We start from the raw sequence: 22,926 nt of genomic DNA on the forward strand, positions 1-22,926 counted from the left end.
CACTAAGTTTCGATTGTGTGAAAACATCGAAACAAAGTTGATATGTTCTCTTTTAGTCATGAAATATGTCTTTAAGAATTTCATTATGATCTCGCTAGTTTTCACACCTTTGCCAATTTATATTGACAAAAAGAGGGAGAATTGTTTTGTAGTTCACACTACATATATATATCTGGTTTACAGATCATTATGTAAGGGCGAGTGGTTTTCATTGTGAGATGAAGTATTGACTACGGGGGAGTGATACATATCACAATAGTATTATTGTCAAAGTTGTGATACAATGGAACTTTGATGCTGTGTAATTGTACTATGACATGGTATAACAATATGAAACAATCTTGTTGATTATTGTTATGGCTATGGATCTTCACCAACTATGATGCTGAGTTGAATACGTTCAGAATCACTGGAGTACTTGAAGTGACGAAGAATTCAAGGAATGTTGAAGAACCAAGAAAATCAAGCATTTGGATGAGAAGCTATAGAGTTTATTTATTTTGTAATCCATATGTATTGGTAGTTTTGTCACAAAAATTGACAAAGGTGGAGATTGTTAGAGTACTGCTCGGTCAAACTCGCAAGCGTTGCTATCTCAAGCTTGTTTGTCAAGTTTCTTTGTCAAAACAATAAGTCTTGATTTCTAGTCTACTTATATCTATGCCTCGAATTAGGATAGAATGTATAGTTGAGCTTTAGACTTCATGGCGTTCATCGACTGAAGACGAAGAGCTACTAAGGGGAGATTGTGGAACTTCATCAACAAAAAGTATGTGGAGACTTGAGATCATCTATCACTCAGAAGTATATTTTATTCTATCTCCTTTCGAGATAAAGTCATGTAGCTATATAGATTTTACATTATACACATTTGATATCTCGAGATGAGTTTAACTCGCTTATATCTTTCTCGAAATATGTGTTAGAAATCCTTTTGCTTTAACCACATTCATCATTATTATTGACGAAAGTCAAAAGATGATCATGTAAAAATCACCTGGTAACATCTTACATGATTTGTGTGAGACAATCATTTGATGTAGGCTCGGAATGTTTCGTATTGATCATTCGATCACTTGAATATTGCTTATAAGCTAATAGTTTGTGTGAGTCAGCTAGTGTCGTCTTCTAAGAATGTTTCAATAATTGAAATGGGAGTCAAGAGATAAAACCCATGTCTGGATACATTACGGTTTGTGTACTTAGTATACGAACTTTTTTGACGGAATTCAGGACCGGAAGTTTGCATACTCGTTCGCAAACTTATTCAACGGTTTAAGTCGGGGTACTTAAGTTTGCCTACCCGTTCGCAAACTGATTTAACTGTTGAAGTCCGGGAACCAAGTTTGCATACCTGTTCGCAAACGGTTTCAACCGAATTCGGTCCAGAGATAAAATTTGTGTACCCGTTTTCAAATTGTCGGCTTGTGACCAATGTCCGGAACTTAAGTTCGCGTACCCGTTTGCAAACTTAAGTCGTTCAAGTTCTTAAATCGGTTAAGTATGATTCCATAATCATGAACAAATACATTTATAAATCAAGGAATGCAATCTTTGCAAACCATGGCTAAATTTTTTATGAACTGATTCTTTTGAATCAATCCGATTTTTCTTCAATTGTGTCTTGTATACTTCTATAAGAATATAAACAATTGAACAATTCTATGAGTAACACGATTAGAATCATTTGATTATCAATTGATCTAGAAGTGTTAAGATGAACAAGGTTAAGAGAAAAGTGTTCATATGGCTAACTTCGGTTAACTGTTATTGAGCCAACTCAATATACACGTTTAGGTACGATTACCCAAATCTACATCAAGGTATATTTCATTTGTGTGTAACAAGATAAAGACCATCTAACGGTGGAAAGATATTAGATTGAATCTTGAATCAGGTTTCATCTAACGATGAATATTGATTGCTTTGTTCCAAAGTTATCAAACCCTGATTTGAAGACTATATAAGGGAGAACTCTAACAACTATGAAACCTAATCCCCACACCCCCTGTGTGATACTAGTTGCGACTAGATTCGATTCTCCTTTAACCTAGGTTTTTCCTAAAACCATTACAGGTTAACGATTTAAAGACTTCATTGGGATTCTGAATCCAGACCCAACTATTTTCCCTGTAGTTGCATGTTCTGATCTTAATTTGTTCTATCTTATTGAGTACTATCTTTTCTAAGATTTGCTCGAGATTTATCTCCGATAGGTAAGATATAAAAAGTAATCGCAAAGATCTTCGTCTCATTCTTTGTGATTCCATAATAACTTGTTCTACTACCATATAGTTAATCTATTGTGAGGTTATTGATATTTCTAGGCCGTTCTTCAAGAATATAAGACCGGATCATCAATTGGTTCCTGTTCACCTTAATTTATCAAAAGCCAGAACAAACTTCGTAGGTATTTTTATGAGAGACAAATTTATTTATTAAAATAGACTTTTCTGTGAAAAACAGATTTGTTTATCAAGTCTTAGACTTTGGGTCGTAGCAACTCTTAGTTGTGGGTGAGATCATCTAAGGGAATCAAGTGCGTTGAGTTCTTCTAGGATTCAGAGGCGTAAGGAATGCGATTGTACCTTAATCAGTGTGAGATTGGTTAGGTCTCAACTACATTCCAGTCCGAAGTTTAACTTGTAGTAGGCTAGAGTCTGTAGCGGCTTAATACAGTGCAACGTTCAAATCTAGACTAGGTTCCGGGGGTTTTTTGTATTTGCGTTTTCCTCGTTAACAAAACTTCTGGTGTCTGTGTCATTTTTTTTCCGCATTATATTTATTAATATAATTGAAATATCACAGGTTGTTCGTAGTTTAAATCACTCGGTAAATCCAACCTTTGGTTGTTGATTGAAATTGATTAACGCTTGGATATTGGTCTTTGGTACCATCCAAGTTATTTGTCATATTGATCCGGCTCACAGATTTTTATCTATTTGATTGCAGAATGATTTGAGAAATTGAGATATAACTCTTGGATATATTTTCTTGATTGAGTCTGACTGTCTAGTTGATTCTCTTGGAATTATATTGGAGTTAGTCCGTACAGATTGCCTAAACGAAATATTGGGTGTGGCTGTTAGACCCCCGGTTTTTTATCTAGTATTTAATCAAGCGACTTTAGATGAGTTTTGACACAAATATGACAACCAAACTTGATATACCAACACTTGGTGAGTTCAACCGAGCTATGCTCTAACAGACATAACCAATGAGAGTTGTATAAAGAGAACCACTAAAAAGAGTGGCTTAACTTGAAAATCTCTCTTGGCTACTGATTCATGTCTTCACTAGGTCCGCCTCACAAACCACATATCGATGTGCTTATCTCTCTAGTTCTTCCAAATCTAACCTACCTTAAAATGAAACAACAATGATAATGAGTCGGTCTATTTTTCCATGTCAAGTTTGCACTCCATGAACGAGTTTATTCATCAGAAGCTACATAAATAGTGTCATAACAAATCTTTATAAACTCCTTATTACCAGAAGCATCACAATAGGTTTTTAAACAATAAGCACCAGATGGCTCATAATCACCATGCATCAACACCAACAAAACAAAGGAAAACAACACCAACAGAGGAAAGCAACACCAAACAGCTCTGCATCTAACCCATAAATTAGCATCTCGACCGAAACGAATGCAAAAGCCATCCCCAAGATAATGTGTTATATACCTTTGTTGTATTGAAGATTTACCTTATAAAAGGATTAGTACTTAAAATATAATTCCTTGTTCACTCAAATCAATTAAGCACGAGAATATAAATCCAAAAATAAAATTTGCTAAAGAAGTGCTAATACAACCTATACATATAATACATAAGGTGTCTTCTGTTTTTGAGCAGGTTCATCACATCAACATCAGGAAAATATTTTCATGACCGGATACAAGTATATTATGAAACATAAACCTAACATCACATCATGTAGGCAAAACTTCTCAACCTAGACATGTAAACATAAACTAGCCTTTGCATACAAAATAACATTAATTCAAACTAAGAGCATCCAACAAAGTGTGTATAAACATCATACAGCTGACCAAAACACTCAAGTCGCCAGCTCGAGAAAAACTCAAAAACCTGCCTTTGAAAACCCCACACCGAACATATCCAGCATCCTTATTAAGGAAACCTGGATGTTTAAAACACTTGAACTAAAATGATCTTTTAAAGTATATTGATGATCTTTTAAAGGTACCAAACTCATACGAAGATTTCAAATACAAATTATTTCCTTCACCTTCATGTAAAACAACTTAAGTGTCCCAACTTTTTCAACAGGGAAACGAGGTGTTGACTTCAAGGCTCCGAAAATTAGATCCAAAATGGGTAGTGTTTCTTACATTTCGATGTCATATACTTAATGAGACTCAAACTCAAGGAACTTAGCATAACATAAAGTTTCTAATTTATTTGGAAAGAGACCTGTCCAAGCTTATCGAGACGCAAAGTGACAATCCAATGCAATTTCAAGAGGTCCCTGGTAAGAAAAGACCATTGATATTGTAATTCCAATAAAAATGAGATAAATAATTCAGATGTACTTCAATTGCGCTAATAGTTACTCACCTTCTGATTTTAACAAGATCACATGTCATCTCATAACAATAAGTGTAAAAGTTATCTAGTCTTGATGCTAGACCATAAACGGTTCTCTTGTTCATATTCCTTGAGCGAGCATTACCTGCGGTTTCACTCAAGGTTTAGCCTAAAGACAACAAACACCAAAGGAACATAACCAATAAAACATTAACCCTAGAGGAATACTAAACCAATAAAATGTTTATGCAAGGCTTATTTTTGATTTAAAATTACGTTCTCCTGAGAACCACCTAAGAGTCTTCTAAGCCAGTTCAATGATCAATGGTGCTTGCTCCACTATTTCCTATGGCAGTAGAGGTATTACCCGCATGTACAGATATGTGTTAGAGCATTGCTCGGTCGAACTCACTAGTGTTTCTATCTCAAGCTTGTTGTCAAATTTAGTTGATCAAAACTATATCTTGATGTCTAGTCTACATTTAGTCAAGTCTTGGATTAGGATAGAAATGTGCAGTTGAGTACCATACATCAGCGTTCTACCATTTGAAGGTGAAAATCAACCAAAGCTTTTGGATAACTTTTTCAACAAAAGGTAAGTGCAGACTGAACCACCTATTATTCAAGTTTTCACCTTTCTATCTATGAGACAGTGTCGCATGACTAATTAGACATTACATGCATAATAGAAATTCGAGTCAAGTTTATCTTGATTACCGACACATCTATAGTAATTTGTGAAGACAATTCAGCTTGCATAACACCAATTAAAGAAGGCTACATCAAAGGTGATACAATGAAGCATATTTCGCCAAAATTATTTTCCCACGCCACCTCCAGAAGGTGTGAGAATTATGTTGATTTGTTCACCAAGTCATTATCGAGAAAGCTCTTCCGGAAGCTGGTTTGAGGAATCGAAACGCGACACATATACGAGCAGACAAATTGATAGAGATTTTGTTCAGGGGGAGATATGGACTATAATGCACTGTACTTTTTTTTCCTTAATCAAGGTTTTTGTCCCACTGTATTTTCTTTGCCAAGGTTTCAACAAGGCAACATATGCGTGTCCAACACTATTCTAAGATGTCTTTTGTTGTACTCTTTTTCCTTCGACCGAGTCTTGTCTCGTTCGATTTTACCAGCAAAGTTTTAACGAGATAACATACTTAGAATCGATGGTCATCAAGAGTGTTACATGGATATGGATCTTGGTGGATGATCCACCTTCTATATTATTCATGACAACACAAGGAGCTCACCGAACATTCTATTTGGATTAATATAAACTTCCGGTTGACAACTAGTTAAGCTTAACATTGCATACTAATGACACCTGTCCAATAAGTGTCACAATGTTGTTTGCCACACCCCATGTATGATTTATCTATAGATAGACCTTAAATGTATTCGGATATGATGGTACCCTTGAGTGCAACCATACAGAGAAAGAAACTTAATAACATTTCCCTTCCTCATTTCACAGTGGTACGATCCAAGGTATTGAAAGCATGAAGCGCTTTCTATTTTTAAGAAGTAATGTGTAGGTTGAAGCGTGAACCGACAATTCATGGTTGGCGATGAATCGTCAAATATAAAATTTGATTATATTATAAATAGGTATGAAAATTTTTATAAACATAAAATATATCCAAATATTAGCCTAAATAACCATGTAGAACAACGATTGAGCATTCACATACCACACATGAGGTGGTAGGTTTGAATTCCACCATTCTTTTTTAATTTTTAGAATATTATTTCTTAAAGTTTGATCATTTTACGCTTCTAATTTTGATCAAAATCATTGACTACACACTTCACAATCAGAACGCTCCATAAATACGCTTCAGAGCGTTTCTGAAAAGAATGCGAAGCGCAAAGCATACGCTTTTTAAAACCATGATACTATCAGTATTAAGTGCTATATAATGTTTGTTTTAGTAAAAGGTTTGACTGCCCATGTTAAACAATCCTAAGTAGCACCTTAGTTTAGAGTTTGTTGTTCCAAACCCATAGCAATTCACCACCAGTGGTAGTAGTAGTACTAGTCAGTTTCCTAATTGAGTAGTAGCTCTTGATAATAAAAGAGTTATAAAAGGTTCCAAATTTTAGCAAGTTGTGCCAGAAATGTGCATCCATCATATCTCATAATTTCGTGCTGTTTATGTCAGCATCTAGGTTACGCGTTAGTTTGTGGCTAAAATATGAAAACAAGTATTTAGGTGAACGATCCAATGATGACTAATGGAAACTTGAAACAACAATAACAGGGTTGACCCATATCACCATATCCATGTCTTTCTGTGACTGTGTCAGCGTGTAAACCACTATTTTGCATACTATGTAACAACTCTTTCTCATACGATTCTTCTTAGAGTCAAAATCTTATCCTATCAATTATCAAAAGAGCATTGACTCTTGTTGTGTTCCTCGTTTCTTCAATGAGTTGAAATGCGAAAATGAGGTCATCGAAGAAGGTCCTAGGTCAGCTAGTAGGTTGGGTAGGCTGATGTCAACAAAAAAATATTCAAACCATATCATACGTAAATCTAGCCCAGTACAAAAATACACTTAGGCCCAAAACGCCTACTCGTCGATTGTTAAGTGAAAGATTGCTTCATAATCTCACGCGCAGCCAGCCATTTGTGAATGATTTAGTTAGTCTGGCTTTCGCTCGACAAAACCACCCGTTCGGAGTGCTGCTCTACATAATCCGTTCTTCTAGAAGCATGAGAAGAAAAAGAAAGGATCCGAAGGATATGAAAGTCAAATGAGATATTCAGATGATCTGCTCCATGGCTTAGGAATGAATAAACAATTGAATTTTAAGTACTTTATCAATCCAAAGATTAGATGTTTTTGTAAAGAACAGACCCATAAATCCAAAGAGTCCGCTAAATTTGGGGGCAATTAGGTTTTAGGGGGAGTTAGTGAGGATAATAAAACAAGTAAGCCGTTGACACAAACCACTTAGTTAAAAGCATGATTAGTTAAACTAAAGAGATATGGTGGGAAAAGAAAGTTTGTAGGCTTTTCTGATTGGGATTTGTTTGTTGTATATTAATTTTTATCCAAACTTTAATTGTGGGTAAAATGCTGATATAAAAAACATATCTAATTTGATACAGTATATTTTAGTTGGTGGCACTTAACCATTTGCTAATCTTCTTAACATTTAGTATATAATGTGTTAACTACCCCCTAATTCTGGATATACATGAATACTCTATTAGTTGACTGAATAGTCTGAACAACTCAACCATTTGTAATTAAACTGAACCTACTGCAAGTTTAAGACCTAACATAACACCAAGAATGAGAGGATATTAAAGATTTAGTTAGTTTACAAAATAAACTTTTATACTTGGCAGCGGCACTATGGTTTTGCCTCGTAACAAATTGACCTCTGAAGCTTTTGACTAGGAGAGTTGTGCACATGCGCTTTGACAAATGAAGCATATATCAAAAACGTCCAAGTAGTCAACGCACTAAGTAGTGTACTAGATTACTTGGACCCTCACTAAACAATGTTTTTCAAGAACTTCAATGATTAGATGTTTACAGGAGTCTACCATGTGAGCTGATACTTTAAAAGATCGGTGTTCAGGGATCACCACTATCTTTTTTAACACGTCTGGTTTTATCTTCTTCTCTAAAGAACTTGGAATTTTGTCATCTTACACACCTCATTCTCGCATCATTGTGACATCATATGCGAAATAGATATTTTCAATGAATACTGCGCTTTGTTGCTTGTATGAGCTTAGTTTTTGTTGTCCGAGCTTAACATTTGGCTCTTGTTTGTACCGTTAAGTGCCTTTACCATTGTGTATGTTTTCTTTTCTCTTTTATCAATATATTAACCTTTTTTCTAAAAAACAAACAAACAAACAAGAGGCAATGCTCAATTTCGATAGAAGTAAGTTTAGTGAATTCTTTGTTTCTTGAAATTACCCACGTCGACCAAGAAGGTCAACCATGCATGCTCCTCCAAAATCACCAAATATCCATGAAGTTGCTAAAAAGCTAACAACCAACCGTATCCAAAGATACAAACTCACTACAAATTAAAACCGAAATAACAAGACTCAAAAGAAATAAGTTACACTTTATTGAGAGTATGTTAGGGTCCGATCAAGCCGAGATCTAATCTGGAATTTTTAGCTTTGAGGTTTTCTTTTTTGTCTTCGAAAAGGAGGCAAACCTCATACATTAGCATTACTCTGCTTCATAAGTGTTACAGGATTGAGTCGACTGACAATCATTATAGCAGTTACAAAGTTTAAGCTATCATCTTCAACACTTTGGACTCCATACAGATCAAATAATTCAACCATTACAACTATTTTTTGATGCCGGAACCAGTTAAACAGGACTAGCTTAAATGGCCATGTTTGATATTGTTTCTAAATGGCGATGTTTGGATTGTTAGAAACAATACCAAACAACAAAACATCTAGAATACAAAACAAAACTTGGCTAGATAAAGGGTGACCGAGATTTGTCTAGGAGGGATAAATCTATGGCCGTGATTTTTTCAACTAACCATTATTAATATTTTATTAATTAGTGTCCTATTAATTGCTCATGATGAATGATTAATTAATTTTTCATGATAAATGTTCATTTAATAATCTAACAAATACATATTTTTATTAATCAATAAGTTTATTAAAGACTATATATATATATATATATTGATCGGTAAACAATTTGGTGCTGGCGAGTTTCGAACTCATGTATCTGAATTTTGTGTTAAGGTGTCTGTGATTTTGTGTGATTACACTAGATAAAATGAGTAAGGTAGCATATTAATCTCTATTTGCTGCGTGCTTGACTGTATGTATGTTGCTTTCGTAGGGAGGGTTTTATATGCATATTTTCTAATAATCCTTGTACGGAAAATTAGTAAAACATGAGAAGGTTATGTTGTGTTTCAACTAAACATTATAAATACTTTATTAGTTAATGTCCTATTAATTGCTCATGATGAATGATTAGTTAATTTTTCATGATAAATGTTCATTTAATGAATTTAATAAATACATATTTTTATTAATAAATAAGTTTATCGAAGACTATATATATATTGATTGGTAAAGAATTTTGTGTTGGCGAGTTTCGAACTCAGGTAACTGGTATCATCACCAACGACTTTACCACTGTACTACAGTGACCCCGGTTAAAAGTTATATTAATAATTTTTAATGGTGGTAGTAAAAGAAGCAGTGGGTGGTGCAAACAATGGCGTATATTTGTGAACGGTGGAGGTGGTAACATTACCGGTGGTGGAAAAATAGTGGGCATGACTGGTTTTTACGTACGGTGGTGGATGTTAGTGATTAGTGTGGACGATAATAGTTTTGTGTCTTTACAAAATGGGCAACATTTTATTGTGATAGATGTAGTGGTTTGTTTTTAGCACAACTAGTAAGGACAAAACACAAATATTTTGAGGAGGATACTAAATCATATAAGACAATATGATTATGACCGCTGGATCACCCAAATGGGATCCCAACTATTTATAGTACCCGGTCGAATAAATCACGGTTTTTAGTATTAAAATAAAATTGATTACATTTCCAGAATACAAAAAAAAGTTTGGACAAGTTAGGCTAGATAAAGAACGATCAAATTTACACTTGCAAAACATAAATCTACCGCTAAATGATCACGTTTAATTAAAATTTAATAATAAATGTTCAATTGATATTTCATAATAAATGTTTCTTTAATTAATCAAATGAATATATTTTTGTTTATACATTATTTGATATTAACCATATCAGTAAGCATTAATGGTGGTGGGTAGTGGTGGGGATAATGGTGGTGGGTATTGGTGAGACTGGTGGAGTGGTGACGATAATGTGGTGGTGGAAGAAGTAGTGGTAGTTTGGTGAGAAAAGGGGTCCTAAGATAGGTAATTAAGCACTAATGGTGATTTTGATGGTGAGTGGTGGTGGTGGATTGGCGGTGGGGATAATGGTGGTGGGTATTGGTGAGACTGGTGGAGTGGTGACGATAATATGGTGGTGGAAGAAGTAGTGGTAGTAGGGTGAGAAAAGGTGTCCTAAGATAGGTAAATTATTTAGTCACCCTTGGTTAATTTTTCTTTGTTTTGTTTTAATTTGACTTTATTTTTCAATTTTTTTTTTTTAAAATTAAAACAATTTTTAAAGGCCAGATTTTTCCAAAAAAGAAGATGTTGTGATTTTAAGATTTGCCGGGTAGGGGGAAGGAAGAAAATGAAACCTATAAAAAAATGACCAAACACAAGGCTACACTCGAATTAATTGTAATCGGTTCAGTTTGTCACATCTCTCTTTATTCCCCTTTTTTGTCATGATTTTTGTTTCTGTCAATATTTTTCCCCTACTTCATGGGATTATGCAAGGCTACGCGTGAATTATAATTGTAATCGATTCAGTTTCTCACATTTCTCTTTATTCCTCTTTTTTGTCATGATTTCTGTTTTTGTCATTTCTCCGCAACTTCGTGTAATTGCATACTTGAGAAATAGTTCATGATAATAGATAAAGAGACAAGAAAAGAAATGGATCAAGAATTAAATATTTTTATAAATTTTAGGAAAATGAATAAACACAAATCTATGTAAATTGGGAACCCAACAATTTATATCAAAGAGAAAAATTAAATTCTAATGCTAATAGATTTTGCTAGAATAATCGAATTGATTTTAAAGTAATTTTAGGTATTTTTAGTTTTGTTACAAGTTTGGTGAATAACCTATGGTGATATTTTTTTGAAGTAGTGGACGAAGTAATGTTCTACTGCCCATGGTATTTGCTCTAACGATTAACTATGTTTGTCCTAAAGGATTGTATGACTTACATACACAATATTAAAAGATTCGAGGATAGGGGCATGTTTATTAACCAACTCCTCAAAACATTCAACCTGAATCGATCGGTTCGATTCTTCTCAGAAAATTACGACATGTATGAATCGATGGATACATTTGAAACACATATCTTGGCCCATGCCGTTACGGCACTGGTTGAGACCTAGTTATTCCACAAAGCAGGGTTGTCAGGAGTAAAAAATATCCATCAGTTTCTAAGGTTTTTCATAACTAAGTTAAATGGCCATGTTTAGGTTGTAGAAAACAATACCAAACAATTTAACATCACGACACAAGGCATAGACGTTAGGATCAACAAAAGATTAATTATTTACATAAGGTTCATGTTTGGGTTTTGGAAGAAAACAACAAACTGCTTAACAACACTGCACAAGACAGTGAAGTTAGGATCAACAAATGATCATTCTATTTCTACAGGTTTTCATAAACATGTAACTAAAGTAACAAACTAAAATTAAAATAAAGTAACAAGAAGTAAAAATATGGGTCTGAAGTCATATGAAGCTGTCTGAATCAGAACGGTCTGATCTTAAAATTTGGTGTTGATGTTGCTGCTATTGTTAAAGTTGTTGGTTTTTTTTGTGTTTTAACTGCTACTACTATTGAGGAACTTGGTGTTAAATTTTTTTATACTGAAGTTAGTGTTTTATTAGAAACAACATATATAGTAAATTAAACAACATCCTGATTGATGGAGCAGGCACAGACCAAAGAAAACCATTGAATCAATATTCTCTAAAGAACAAACCCCACAAATGAATAAGAGAAAGAAATCAATTAAACCTAAAATTAAACCCAAATCTAACATATGATTAAAACCCTATAAACTTTGCTGATATCTGATGATCGAAATTGCAAAAAGATAGATCAAACCCTTAACAAAAGAGATCAGCAAAATCACTAGGATCAAGAAAAAAATAGGGGTTAAAGAAACCCTAAATATAAAAAATGAAAACCAAAACGAAAACTGAAAAGAAAAAAAGAGTTAGAGAGTGATGGAAGAGATGGAAGAGATGAGATGAGTAAATCTGAGCAGACGACGCTTAGGGTTTGAAAGTTTTCTTATAAAATTAGGAGGATGAGAAAGAGGCCAGTACTAAATCTTCAACCGTGACAAAGTTTTTTAGTAAGATAACATATTTATAGCCTTGAGAAAATACCTCTTCAATGATCCGGTGTTCCCCAAGAGAGTGTATTTATTAAGTTTCATACATTCTAGAGTATTTCTAGACTTAGGCTTGGCGCCTTACTCTATAACATATGCGATAAGGTATCCACATTTGACATTTTTTTTTGTGAACCCTAAGGAAAATGAGGAAATAACATAATCTTGGGTGAGCTCTTCTATATACAATCTTTGGCGGTGTAAACTCAATGAGCTAGAGCGGATGTTGTTGTTGGTACATTGGTGCGGAATTGAGGGTGTACTATTATATTGGTAGGATTGTCGAAGGTGCTGATACATTGGTATAGAGTTTCCGAAGCATTGCATCTGCTCGGCTTCCGAGGATAGAGTCATCTTTTCTGTATTAATGGTATTGTATATAAGTATTTCTTTGTCTTTGGAGGTATTCATTGTCTTTGATTTTATTTCTTTGCAATTCCTTTCCAAATGACATCTTTTCTAAGAGTGAAGAGTCTCCTTCTTAAATGAGTATTCATGTTGATTTTCTTCCCCTTTTTGTTTGGATATATCTTATAGTTTTCTGATTTTTCTTCTTTTTGGCAGGTGCATGGCTGATATTTTCTCTTTCTTATTCTTAAGTGTTGATATCTTTAAGGACATTGTTGCAGTTTTCGGTAAAAGTATGATGCCGGAATATATCACAGCCGGTTGCGCCTTCGGTGGTCCTCTCTCGTAGAGAGACTTAAGAGTATGGCTTGCACTTCATTGAATAGTCTTCAAAATTTATATCCAACCTCTCAAGACGAGATCCCATCAGGGATACTTAACTTTGAGGCTAAGATAACATATTTATAGACCTCGTCAATGATCCGGTGCTCCTCAAGGGAGTACATTCATACATTCTAGAGTATTCTTAGGCTTGAACTTAGTCTTTTACGCTTTACATTAGTGTTAGTCTTTAAGTATTTAGGAGAGAACATTTGGATTATGATATGCATAATTGAACTAATGTAAAATCAACAATTTCGACTGAACCTAAGTAATTCGCTATTGATGTGCTTTTAGTTTCACTTCTCCAAATAGTTTAAGTGCTTCATATATCCTTGCATTCATTTAAAAAATAATATTCAAAAAGCAAATCTTTTGGGATAACATAATTTTGACCGTAAGTCACTTATTAACCCATTAACTTTGAAAATTAGATTTATTTTGAGTCAAAATATCTACATATCAAGTATATGGTTAAGGATCCTGAAAACTCAGACCCGAAGCTTTGTCATCTCCACTCGGAAAGCATCAACGGTTGTTTATGTAAATATTGGTTTACTTCATATTGACATGATTCAAAGGTTGAACCAAATAATTAATAACTATTAATTGTTGTTTTAAAAATAAATCGAGATAATCAGTGATTTAATTCGCCAAATTATATGGTTTTTTATAAAATTTAAAATTGATTTCGTTTAATATTAAATAATCTACATCTTCGAAATTGATATTAAGTAATCATATCGACATAATCCAAATTAACCACGCAAGGACTGCTTGCATATACTTTTTTTTTTCTTTTTCTTTCCGGCTACTAAGTCTTTTAGGGTTTAGATATATGTCACTAGTCCTTCTTTTATTTGCGATTTATTATTTTATTTGACGGGAACCTATTTCCTTATTTGGAGATAAAATTTAGTTTCTCCAACGTAGTTTAAGTGACAAATCTAAGTAACAAAGTTTGTAGGTGGCGTAATTACTTATAGTATGATATTAAACATGCATTCTTTGATATTCCCAATATAATGAATCCTTAATTACATGTTACAGTGTCCATATCAGCGCTGTCATGTATATGATACCATGCACATTGTTTTCACTAACATGTCTGTATTTTATTTAATAAAAAATAGGAAAAGTCTATGTCGGATACATGTAGGGCTGCACAAAACCGACTCAACCCACCAACCCAACCCACACCCGCCTGAAATTACCCGTACCCGACCCAACCCACCTAGGAGCGGGTCGAATATAGGTCACAACATCAAAACCCATCGTATGGTGGGTCGACTGTGGGTGACAACTTCCCTCACCCGGCCCAACCACCTAAATATTTCTAAGTTAATGCTAATCCTTAGATTACCTATTCTAAATGAACTGCAACTGTTGAAGTAATGATATATAATGCCTAAACCTAATCATCGCTAACTTCTCTTCACTGAAGTTAGCATCCTAGATTTATCACTTTACATGCTTTTTAATAAAAGCTATTACATCCAATCTATAAGAGTCTTCGTTATTTGTATACAGGTAAGTTTAACAGTAAGACTGTAAGTCTGTAACTGTAATGTTCATTGTATTTTATGGTGGGTAATCCACCATCCACCCGATCCAATTAGGGCTGCACAAGACCCGCCCACGATACCCAAACCCACCCGTACCCGCTAAATCCGTGGGTTTTTAATCCATACCCGCCCGTTGTGGGTGCGGGGTTGGTTATGAAAAAAAACCCGCTGTCTGTGGGTGCGAGGTTGGTTTAAGCTAATACCCGCCCAAAAAATCCGCAGATTATATACCATTAGATAAAACTAATCCTAGTCGTCCATTATGAAACTCTAATACTAGTAGATAGGATAACTGATAACCCTCATTCACTTTCTACACTCTTCTCTCTGTTCGGCCTCTCCTCTTCTTCCTCTTCAGTTCTTCTTCTTCACCTACGAACGACAATTACCAAAAATCTTCACCAGAAATCGACAACAACAACTTCGAATCTTCACCAGAAATCGACAACAATCGAAAAATCAACAGATTCAACACTTAATCTTCATCTGTGAACTTCCTAGATATGAATATTTTAGGGTTTTTTTTTTTTTTTTTCTCACTTAATCAAGGAGAATAGAAGTTACTCTAAATACTTGAATATAAAGCGGGTTTAAACCCGTTTAAACCCATACCCGCCCAACCCGTAGCGGGCGGGTAACAAAACCCGCCCGCTGTTTATGGGCGCGGGGTTGGTTATGAAAAAAAAACCCGCAGTCTGTGGGTGCGAGGTTGGTTTTAGCTTATACCCGCCCATACCCGCCCATGTGCAGCCCTAGATCCAACCCACCGTAATATGGGTCGGGTGAACACCGACCCATTGTAATGTTGAGTTGGTTGTGGGTGACAACTTCTATTACCCACCATCAATGGGTTGGGTGGTGGGTGAGGCCAAAACCGACCCAAACCGACCCATTTACAGCCCTAGATACATGCTTTGAAGAGCTTAACCAATATTAAAGAAATTCAGGGTTTGATCCTGGTTTAAGTTACAACATAAAGTATCTAAAATATTTCCATGCCAGTAAGTCGGAGAAGGGAGATTGTAATCCTGACAAATGGACACTGGCTTGAAAGTTTTCGAGTTTAGTATTCTATTTACTACATTCATATTAATTAAAACAATATAAACTATATTTAGTGTGTCATCATTGTTGCCTTAATAGGTAGCATGGTAACACACCAAGAATCTTCCTTGAATCACATCCTAGTATGAATATTTTAAGCTTCAAAGAATTGCCAAATTTTCAGCTTTAATTGCTATATTTTTCCTGCATCGGCTGTTTTCCCGGTTGTTCATGTCCAGTTAAGGGAGTAGATGGATGTATACAGATGCAAATAGGCACAATCGTTATTTGAATCCGAAAATTTCATACACTATCGTATTTGATTCGATATCCGAGATGATATAGTATTTTTCACTTCGAATTCGTATACGAACTCTTCCAGATGCCGGATAATTATCCGATTCAAAATTATTAAAAAATAAATATAACTTTCGGATTTTTGTAATAAATTAATATTACTAATAAAAAATAACTACAGAACCCCTATAATTTATTCGGCAATAAATTAATAATCACGATAAATTAATAATTTTTTCCGGTCCCGAGTCTGGACCGACGTGCTAAATTAATAATTCGATAAATTTATAAAATAATATTTTTTTGTAACTTTCTATAGACCCTTCAAATATATAAATTAATAACTCTTCAATTTATATAAATTTAGTTTTACATTTATGCTAATTTGGCAAAGAATGATTCAATTGTGACTTGTTTTTTCTTAAAATTAATGTCATGTTGAATTTCATTTTAGATTTTTCTTAACACTAGAAGAGTTTTTGGTGTTGTCATTTCCTGACGTAATAAAAACCTATTCAACATCTTTGTAACTTTGATAGCTTCTTTACGGGAAGGTGGCTCTGTAACTACACACTTTCATCTTCGACTTCCACAAATCACTTTCATATTTTCCCATGACACTTTCAACTATTTTTTCATCAGTCAACAAATCTGAATCAGTATCCTTTTGAGGGTTGTTAACAAGACATTCAACACCCATTCCACTGTGATAATTCAATCTATTGATTAAATTTTGCAATTCTCTAGTTCCTTTATCAAACGCTTCACTTGGATTATTTGATACGGTGTCATCCATTGAACGAATCTTACAATGACGAAAACAATTTGCAATGGAATAAGGTGTATTGGTTCATTTTGTTGATTATTATTTTTAGAATTAAACAATATTTTGATAAACTAATTAATATATAATTTAATAATTATTAATTTATGCGATTATTTAATATCGCGATAAATTGATAATTTTTTTCGGTCCGGACGCTATTATTTTATAGGGGTTATACTGTAGAATGAAGATATTTGTAAAAGATTTTTTTCGGATAATTTTTTTTAGATATTCGAATCCGAAAGTTATTTTCGTATAAAACTGGACTTTTCGAATGTAAATTCAAACAAATGTCGGAAATTTTGGACATCCATTAACACCCCTATGTCAACGTCTGTTAAAATCAAAAGCAATGAAAGTAGTATGGATATTTAGGGAGATTGGATGCTTCAGGGTACACATTTTAATTGTAATTCCGAAGTTCCGTCTCCTTTTGAAAGAGAAGTTGTTGTTTTGGATAATATCACTTTTTCTGTAGTGAACATTATTCAGAATGTGATCCTGGATTTTGTGGTCTCTATAATAATCACACAGGTGATTTTGATTTTTAATTAACATCCGTCTTTGTACCGTTAAAGATGGAGTCATATCGTGCCTCCTATATAAACCAACAACTAATGGCATAGATGTTTATCTCATGCATCTTATTTACAATGTTATTAAACCAGCAGTAAGTTAGTCACCAAAGTTATTGAAATTTTCAAATTCGGCATGGTTTGGTCACATCAACCATTCCATAATCCATTAACAAAATGGCAGTCTATGAATAAATGTGTCAACTATAGTTTCCTCCCCACTCTTGCAACGATTGCATATTGGATCAATATAATGTAATAAGCTTGCTATTTTTGTATCTGTTAAGAGAATTCCATGAGAATATTTCCACACAAACATTTGAATGACCGGAGATACATCCATTTTTCAGATCTTATTCTAGTCCATACTATCATTGTTATACTTTTGAGCAATTTTGGCTTTCTATAAGGATTTGAAAGTGAAAGTACCACTGTTATTTAGAGTCCATATGATTTGGTCATCTTCTCCTGCTTTAATATTATCAGTAAACAATTCATTGATATTGTTGATGTCTCATTCCATTATGTCACCTATGATATTTTTTTGTCAAACATCAGATTTTATGGACAGTCAGCTGGTTCGTGCAGTTGGATGTTTGCGTCAGATATTCATTTTTCATCCCATATGTTGACGCAGTTTCCATTTCGAATCTTTCGTTTGTTGTACTTCTCATTGTTCTCAATGCCTTGTAGAATACCTTTCCAAATCCATGAGTCCCCTGTATTTGATTTTGTATTCATGTTCATGATATTCTTGTCATCGAAATATTTCTCAGGCATCATCTAATGCCAAAGGGAGCTTTTGTCTTGAGTCATTCTCCAGTACTCTATCTTAATAAGCGTACAGCTGTTGAAGAGGTCCATGTTGATGAAGCCTAGACGTCTTAGTACGCCAAGAAGTGCATGACCAACTTTTTTAAAATTAATTGTACAGTCTTACCTCGATAGATGAATGTTCGATAAATGAATAACCTCGTCAAATATATAATTTTTTACGGTCCCGGCTTGAGGGAAAGGGCTAAATGAATAACCTCGCTGAATGCATTAATTAATGAGTAAACAAAATTGAATCCTTAAAATGCAAACGAAAATATAAATGAATAATCACTAAATTTTATACAATATATATATATATATATATATATATATATATATATATATATATATATATAACTACACCAATATATTTCATCCAATCAACATTGTTCGTATAAGCTATTTCTTCTCAAAATATGCATATAAAGTTTAAGCTATTTCCACGTAAACCAAAATGCACACCACCCTTAACTTTTTGTAATGCATGAATAACTTCTGAAGTATTTTGCTTGTGTTGTAGCAAGTCATTTGTTATTGTGATTACTGCTTGAAATACTCTTTTGATGACACATCTTGCATATTAGTGCTATTATCATCTTGTTCAGGATGATTCTCACTAGTTATTACCGACTCGATAATTTCTTCGTCCGTAAGCGATTTCATAACTGCTTCATTCTCGTTATGATAGTTCAAAAGATGTTCGATGTCCATCACATTTCTATAGCATAAGTTAAAAATGATATCAGTTAATTCTTTAAATTTTTTTCAATTGACCAATTTTTAATTCAAAAATATCAAAATTATATAAATAGAAAACTGAAAATATTCTCTAAATAATAGATACTCATTTACCGATAAATGAATAATTCATATATCAGTAAATAAATAACCTCGCTAAATGAATATCTTTTTAATGATACGGTAAATCAAAATGCGAATAATAATATGGGAAAATAACGAACAAATATCATTTCTTGAGTTACCAAAAGAATTGATAAACAAAAAGAATTTTTCTGTCTAATCTGACCTGCTTTGAAAAATAAAAAGTAAAATAAGTTGTCAAACCCGATTGATTCCGGTTATTACAGACCGTCCGTACCAAATCAAAAGTCGTATATAAATATGGGAAAGTAGTATCAACTCATTCCATCTAACCCTCTCTTACGCAAAAGAAAAGAGAAAGAAAAAGAAGATCAAGAGTCATCACATAGCACAGAGAAAAGATACAAAGAGAAGAGAGAAGGAAGGTTTGTGCGCATATATGGCAGATGAATATCAAAGTTCAGGAGGAATTTGTAGTGGAAATTGGTGGAATAATATGAAGATTGGATTATCATCATCATCATCACCAGCATGTTCAACTACTCTTACTGATATTGGAAGCTACAACAATTGGCCTATTAGTACTATTACTGATGATCAAACAGTTGATATGAAATATCCTAAACTTAATCATCAAGCTGCATCACCATCTGATACTTCCGTTATTGCTGGTACCAATGATGTTTTACTTGATAATAATTCTAATTCACAGATGATGGGTTTTGATCTTTCATCACCCTTAACAACTTCTGATTGGTCCCAACCCTTACTGTAAGTGAATCTTTTAGAGTCAATTAATCCTTGTGATTTTTTATTTTTTTTTTGTCTTTTTTTGTCTTCTGTTTAAGTTTTGATGATGAATACTTATTTGTTCATATTTGTATTTTAATTTGTTAGCAGTAGTAGAAGTAGCGAAGATCATCAGCAAAAGGAGTGGAGTCCCAAAAATTGCTCTGGTAGTAGTGGTGGTGAAGATTCATCATCAATTCATTCTTCATTTAAGCAACAACAAATAAATCAGGGTTTCAGTTTAGACCCACAGTACTGTTACAGTTCTAACAAAATTGACAACAGCGACAGCTGCACAGGAGGTCTACCCATGAGTTTTTCCATGAATTCAGCATCATATGAATGTAGCCCATCAACATCTACGTTATTACACAGTTTATATGAGCCTGAGAATCATACGGAACAACTTCAACGATCATCTTACGATGAGGATAATCGGATGAGTTATCCCAGTTCTACGACGTACACTAATTACCAACTGAATCCAAATGAGTTATCTCCTTCTCATCCAAATTGGTCATCAAAATTCCCTCAGTTTCTTAAAACTGCAGTTTCATCCAGACAACAACCTAGTAATACTAACATTAACAATCATTTGCAATTCTCCAATAACTCTCAGTTTTGGAACGCTTCTCCTACTAGCATATTAACTGGTGATAACCCTTCTCGTCTTCTCCCTTCGCCACAAACTCAATTTTTAACTCCCACTCTCAATGATCATCAGAAACCTAATTGCAACAATAGCCTAGGCTTCAAGGTACAGTATTATTAGCCAAAGCTAGTATATATACATAGACATGCATGTCTTTGCCTTGTTCTAATTTCAACATGTTTTGTCTCGTATTCTCAGCCAAGCATAGAAGAAGTTCAAGATTCAAGCTCGATAGTGAAAAAAAGTAAGAGTAGCGAACCCACTTACAAAAGGCCTCGAATGGAAACACCATCACAATTACCAACGTTTAAGGTGCGTACGAGTATTACCGGCTTGGTAGTTGGCTCTTCCTTGCATGTACATTTTACTGTGATATTAATAAGTTGCACTCGATCAAAATGTCATAGCTGATTTCTTCATTTTTCGACTTCCTGCATCCAACTCTTTTAAACTAAACACACCCTGCATTAGAATTTTGTACGACTCAAATATGACTGTAACAATCGTCAACACATTTTTGCCTTTCGGAAACCACACAGTAGAAGAGTGACAGTTTTCCAATTTTCCCTGCATAAGAAGAAGAAAATCGCGATTTATTGCGGATGATCAATTGTGTACCACGCTCTTAATAATTAGTAGGGTTGCTAAGCTTTTGAGTAGTTTTTGTGTTTGCCGAATTATGGGTTAACATATTTTGGCTTTACTCTTAATCAGGTTCGAAAAGAGAAGTTGGGAGACCGAATTACCGCACTACAGCAATTGTGTTCTCCTTTTGGGAAGGTATAATTAACATTTGATCCTATTGCTTTTCTCAAAGATTTCTCTACTAGAAATACATATAATCCATTTATTCTTTTCAACCGAATTCGCAAAAGCTTTCTTACTTTTTTCATTTTTTTATCATAACATACATATACGTTCTTATCTACAGACTGATACCGCATCAGTGCTTTATGAAGCCATCGAGTACATCAAGTTCCTCCATGATCAAGTTACAGTAAGTTTTCAGTTATTACCTTATGAGTTATATGCAGAAAAACGAACCATGAAATTATACTTGGCAAATAAAATTATGAACAAATTCTTTTCCACCTTAAATAATCATCTACTTTTGCTACGTTCAGGTTCTTAGTAATCCGTATATGAAACATGGATCAGCTCCCATGCAGTACCAACAGGTAACCTACACAGTTCTCTTGATTTTATTCCCATAAAATAACGGTTTCTAAGATTATTCCTATTATCTTTCACACCCAATGACCCAAATAATTGAGCTTGAACTGTTTAAACGTCAAATGTAGAATATGGACAATTCCAAGGATGGAGAGAGAACAAGACAAGATCTAAGAAGCCGAGGTTTATGTTTGGTTCCAATGTCGAGCACCTTCTCAGTTACTAACGAGACTAGTACAGATTTTTGGACACCAACTTTCGGAGGAACTTACAGGTAGTTGAGTTAGGGAAAGGAAATAAGAATCCATTGGGGCTTCGAAAGGAATCGACGTCGACAGCAGAAGGAATCAATATCTGCCAACGGAACCATAATAGGATTAAAATCATCACCTTCTAATCAAGTAAAGGGAAATGATCTAGAATCATAACTCTTTAAAAAATGTACAACAGTCACCTTGAAGCAAAAATGATTTTAGCTAGTCTAGCTAGGTATAGTTAGGATTATCATTGGAGGGAATGCTTGTGGTGTAATAATAATAATAATATATCAAAAGTATATAGTATGTGCAAAGATGAGTTCAATTAGTGATGGAAAATTAAGCCAATAAGATTATCAGTACAGTATTTGGAAAAGATTATTTGTTGTTTTAGTGTCTTGATTTTTACATAAAATGAATTAATAAAACTATCTTTTATATATATTCTTGTTGATAATTGAAACTTGAATATATATATATATATATATGTATAAAACGTGTGGGATTATAAATGAAATCTAACTTTTAAAATGTTAGGAGGGAATGTATACGAGTAGTGGAGGTCAGAAGTTGGCCCAGTGACTTTCTCTTTTTAGGGTTTTAAAATTATTCCAACCAAATTGAGATGTGTTATATGTTGGAGCCATTAGTTCATTAGCTATTCAGAAGCTTTTTTGCTGCTTTTTATTAGAATGGGGTCACTTTGAGAGGAATCCACTGAAAGGTAAAGCGAAAAACCAAACCTTCAAAAACATATAATGTGCTTACATTTTG

General features: G+C 34.0%; 1 protein-coding gene across 2 annotated transcripts; it reads left to right on the plus strand.

The window, feature by feature from the left end:
* The first annotated feature begins 19,605 nt into the window (after window positions 1-19,605).
* Window positions 19,606-22,594, plus strand: LOC113348648 (transcription factor bHLH112-like). 2 transcript variants are annotated; one of them, XM_026592494.1, is made up of 7 exons: window positions 19,606-20,052; window positions 20,179-20,827; window positions 20,921-21,034; window positions 21,437-21,502; window positions 21,654-21,719; window positions 21,847-21,900; window positions 22,024-22,594. In XM_026592494.1, exons 1-7 carry the CDS (start codon window positions 19,721-19,723, stop codon window positions 22,171-22,173), a joined length of 1,431 nt encoding a protein of 476 aa, XP_026448279.1. In that variant the 5' UTR covers window positions 19,606-19,720; the 3' UTR covers window positions 22,174-22,594. The 2 variants fall into 2 exon arrangements, with proteins under 2 accessions (XP_026448279.1, XP_026448280.1); XM_026592495.1 differs by having other exon boundaries at window positions 20,182-20,827.
* Window positions 22,595-22,926: the final 332 nt, after the last annotated feature.

This window comes from Papaver somniferum, chromosome 2 (assembly GCF_003573695.1).
Source record: "Papaver somniferum cultivar HN1 chromosome 2, ASM357369v1, whole genome shotgun sequence".
Classification (NCBI taxonomy): Eukaryota; Viridiplantae; Streptophyta; class Magnoliopsida; order Ranunculales; family Papaveraceae; genus Papaver; species Papaver somniferum.

Bases quoted from the DNA above. Each gene is read 5' to 3' on its own strand.
- LOC113348648 (XM_026592494.1), top strand. From the start codon at position 19,721: ATGGCAGATGAATATCAAAGTTCAGGAGGAATTTGTAGTGGAAATTGG. The intron at 20,053-20,178 runs GTAAGTGAATCT...TTAATTTGTTAG, and splicing joins GATTGGTCCCAACCCTTACT to CAGTAGTAGAAGTAGCGAAG. The intron at 20,828-20,920 runs GTACAGTATTAT...TCGTATTCTCAG, and splicing joins ACAATAGCCTAGGCTTCAAG to CCAAGCATAGAAGAAGTTCA.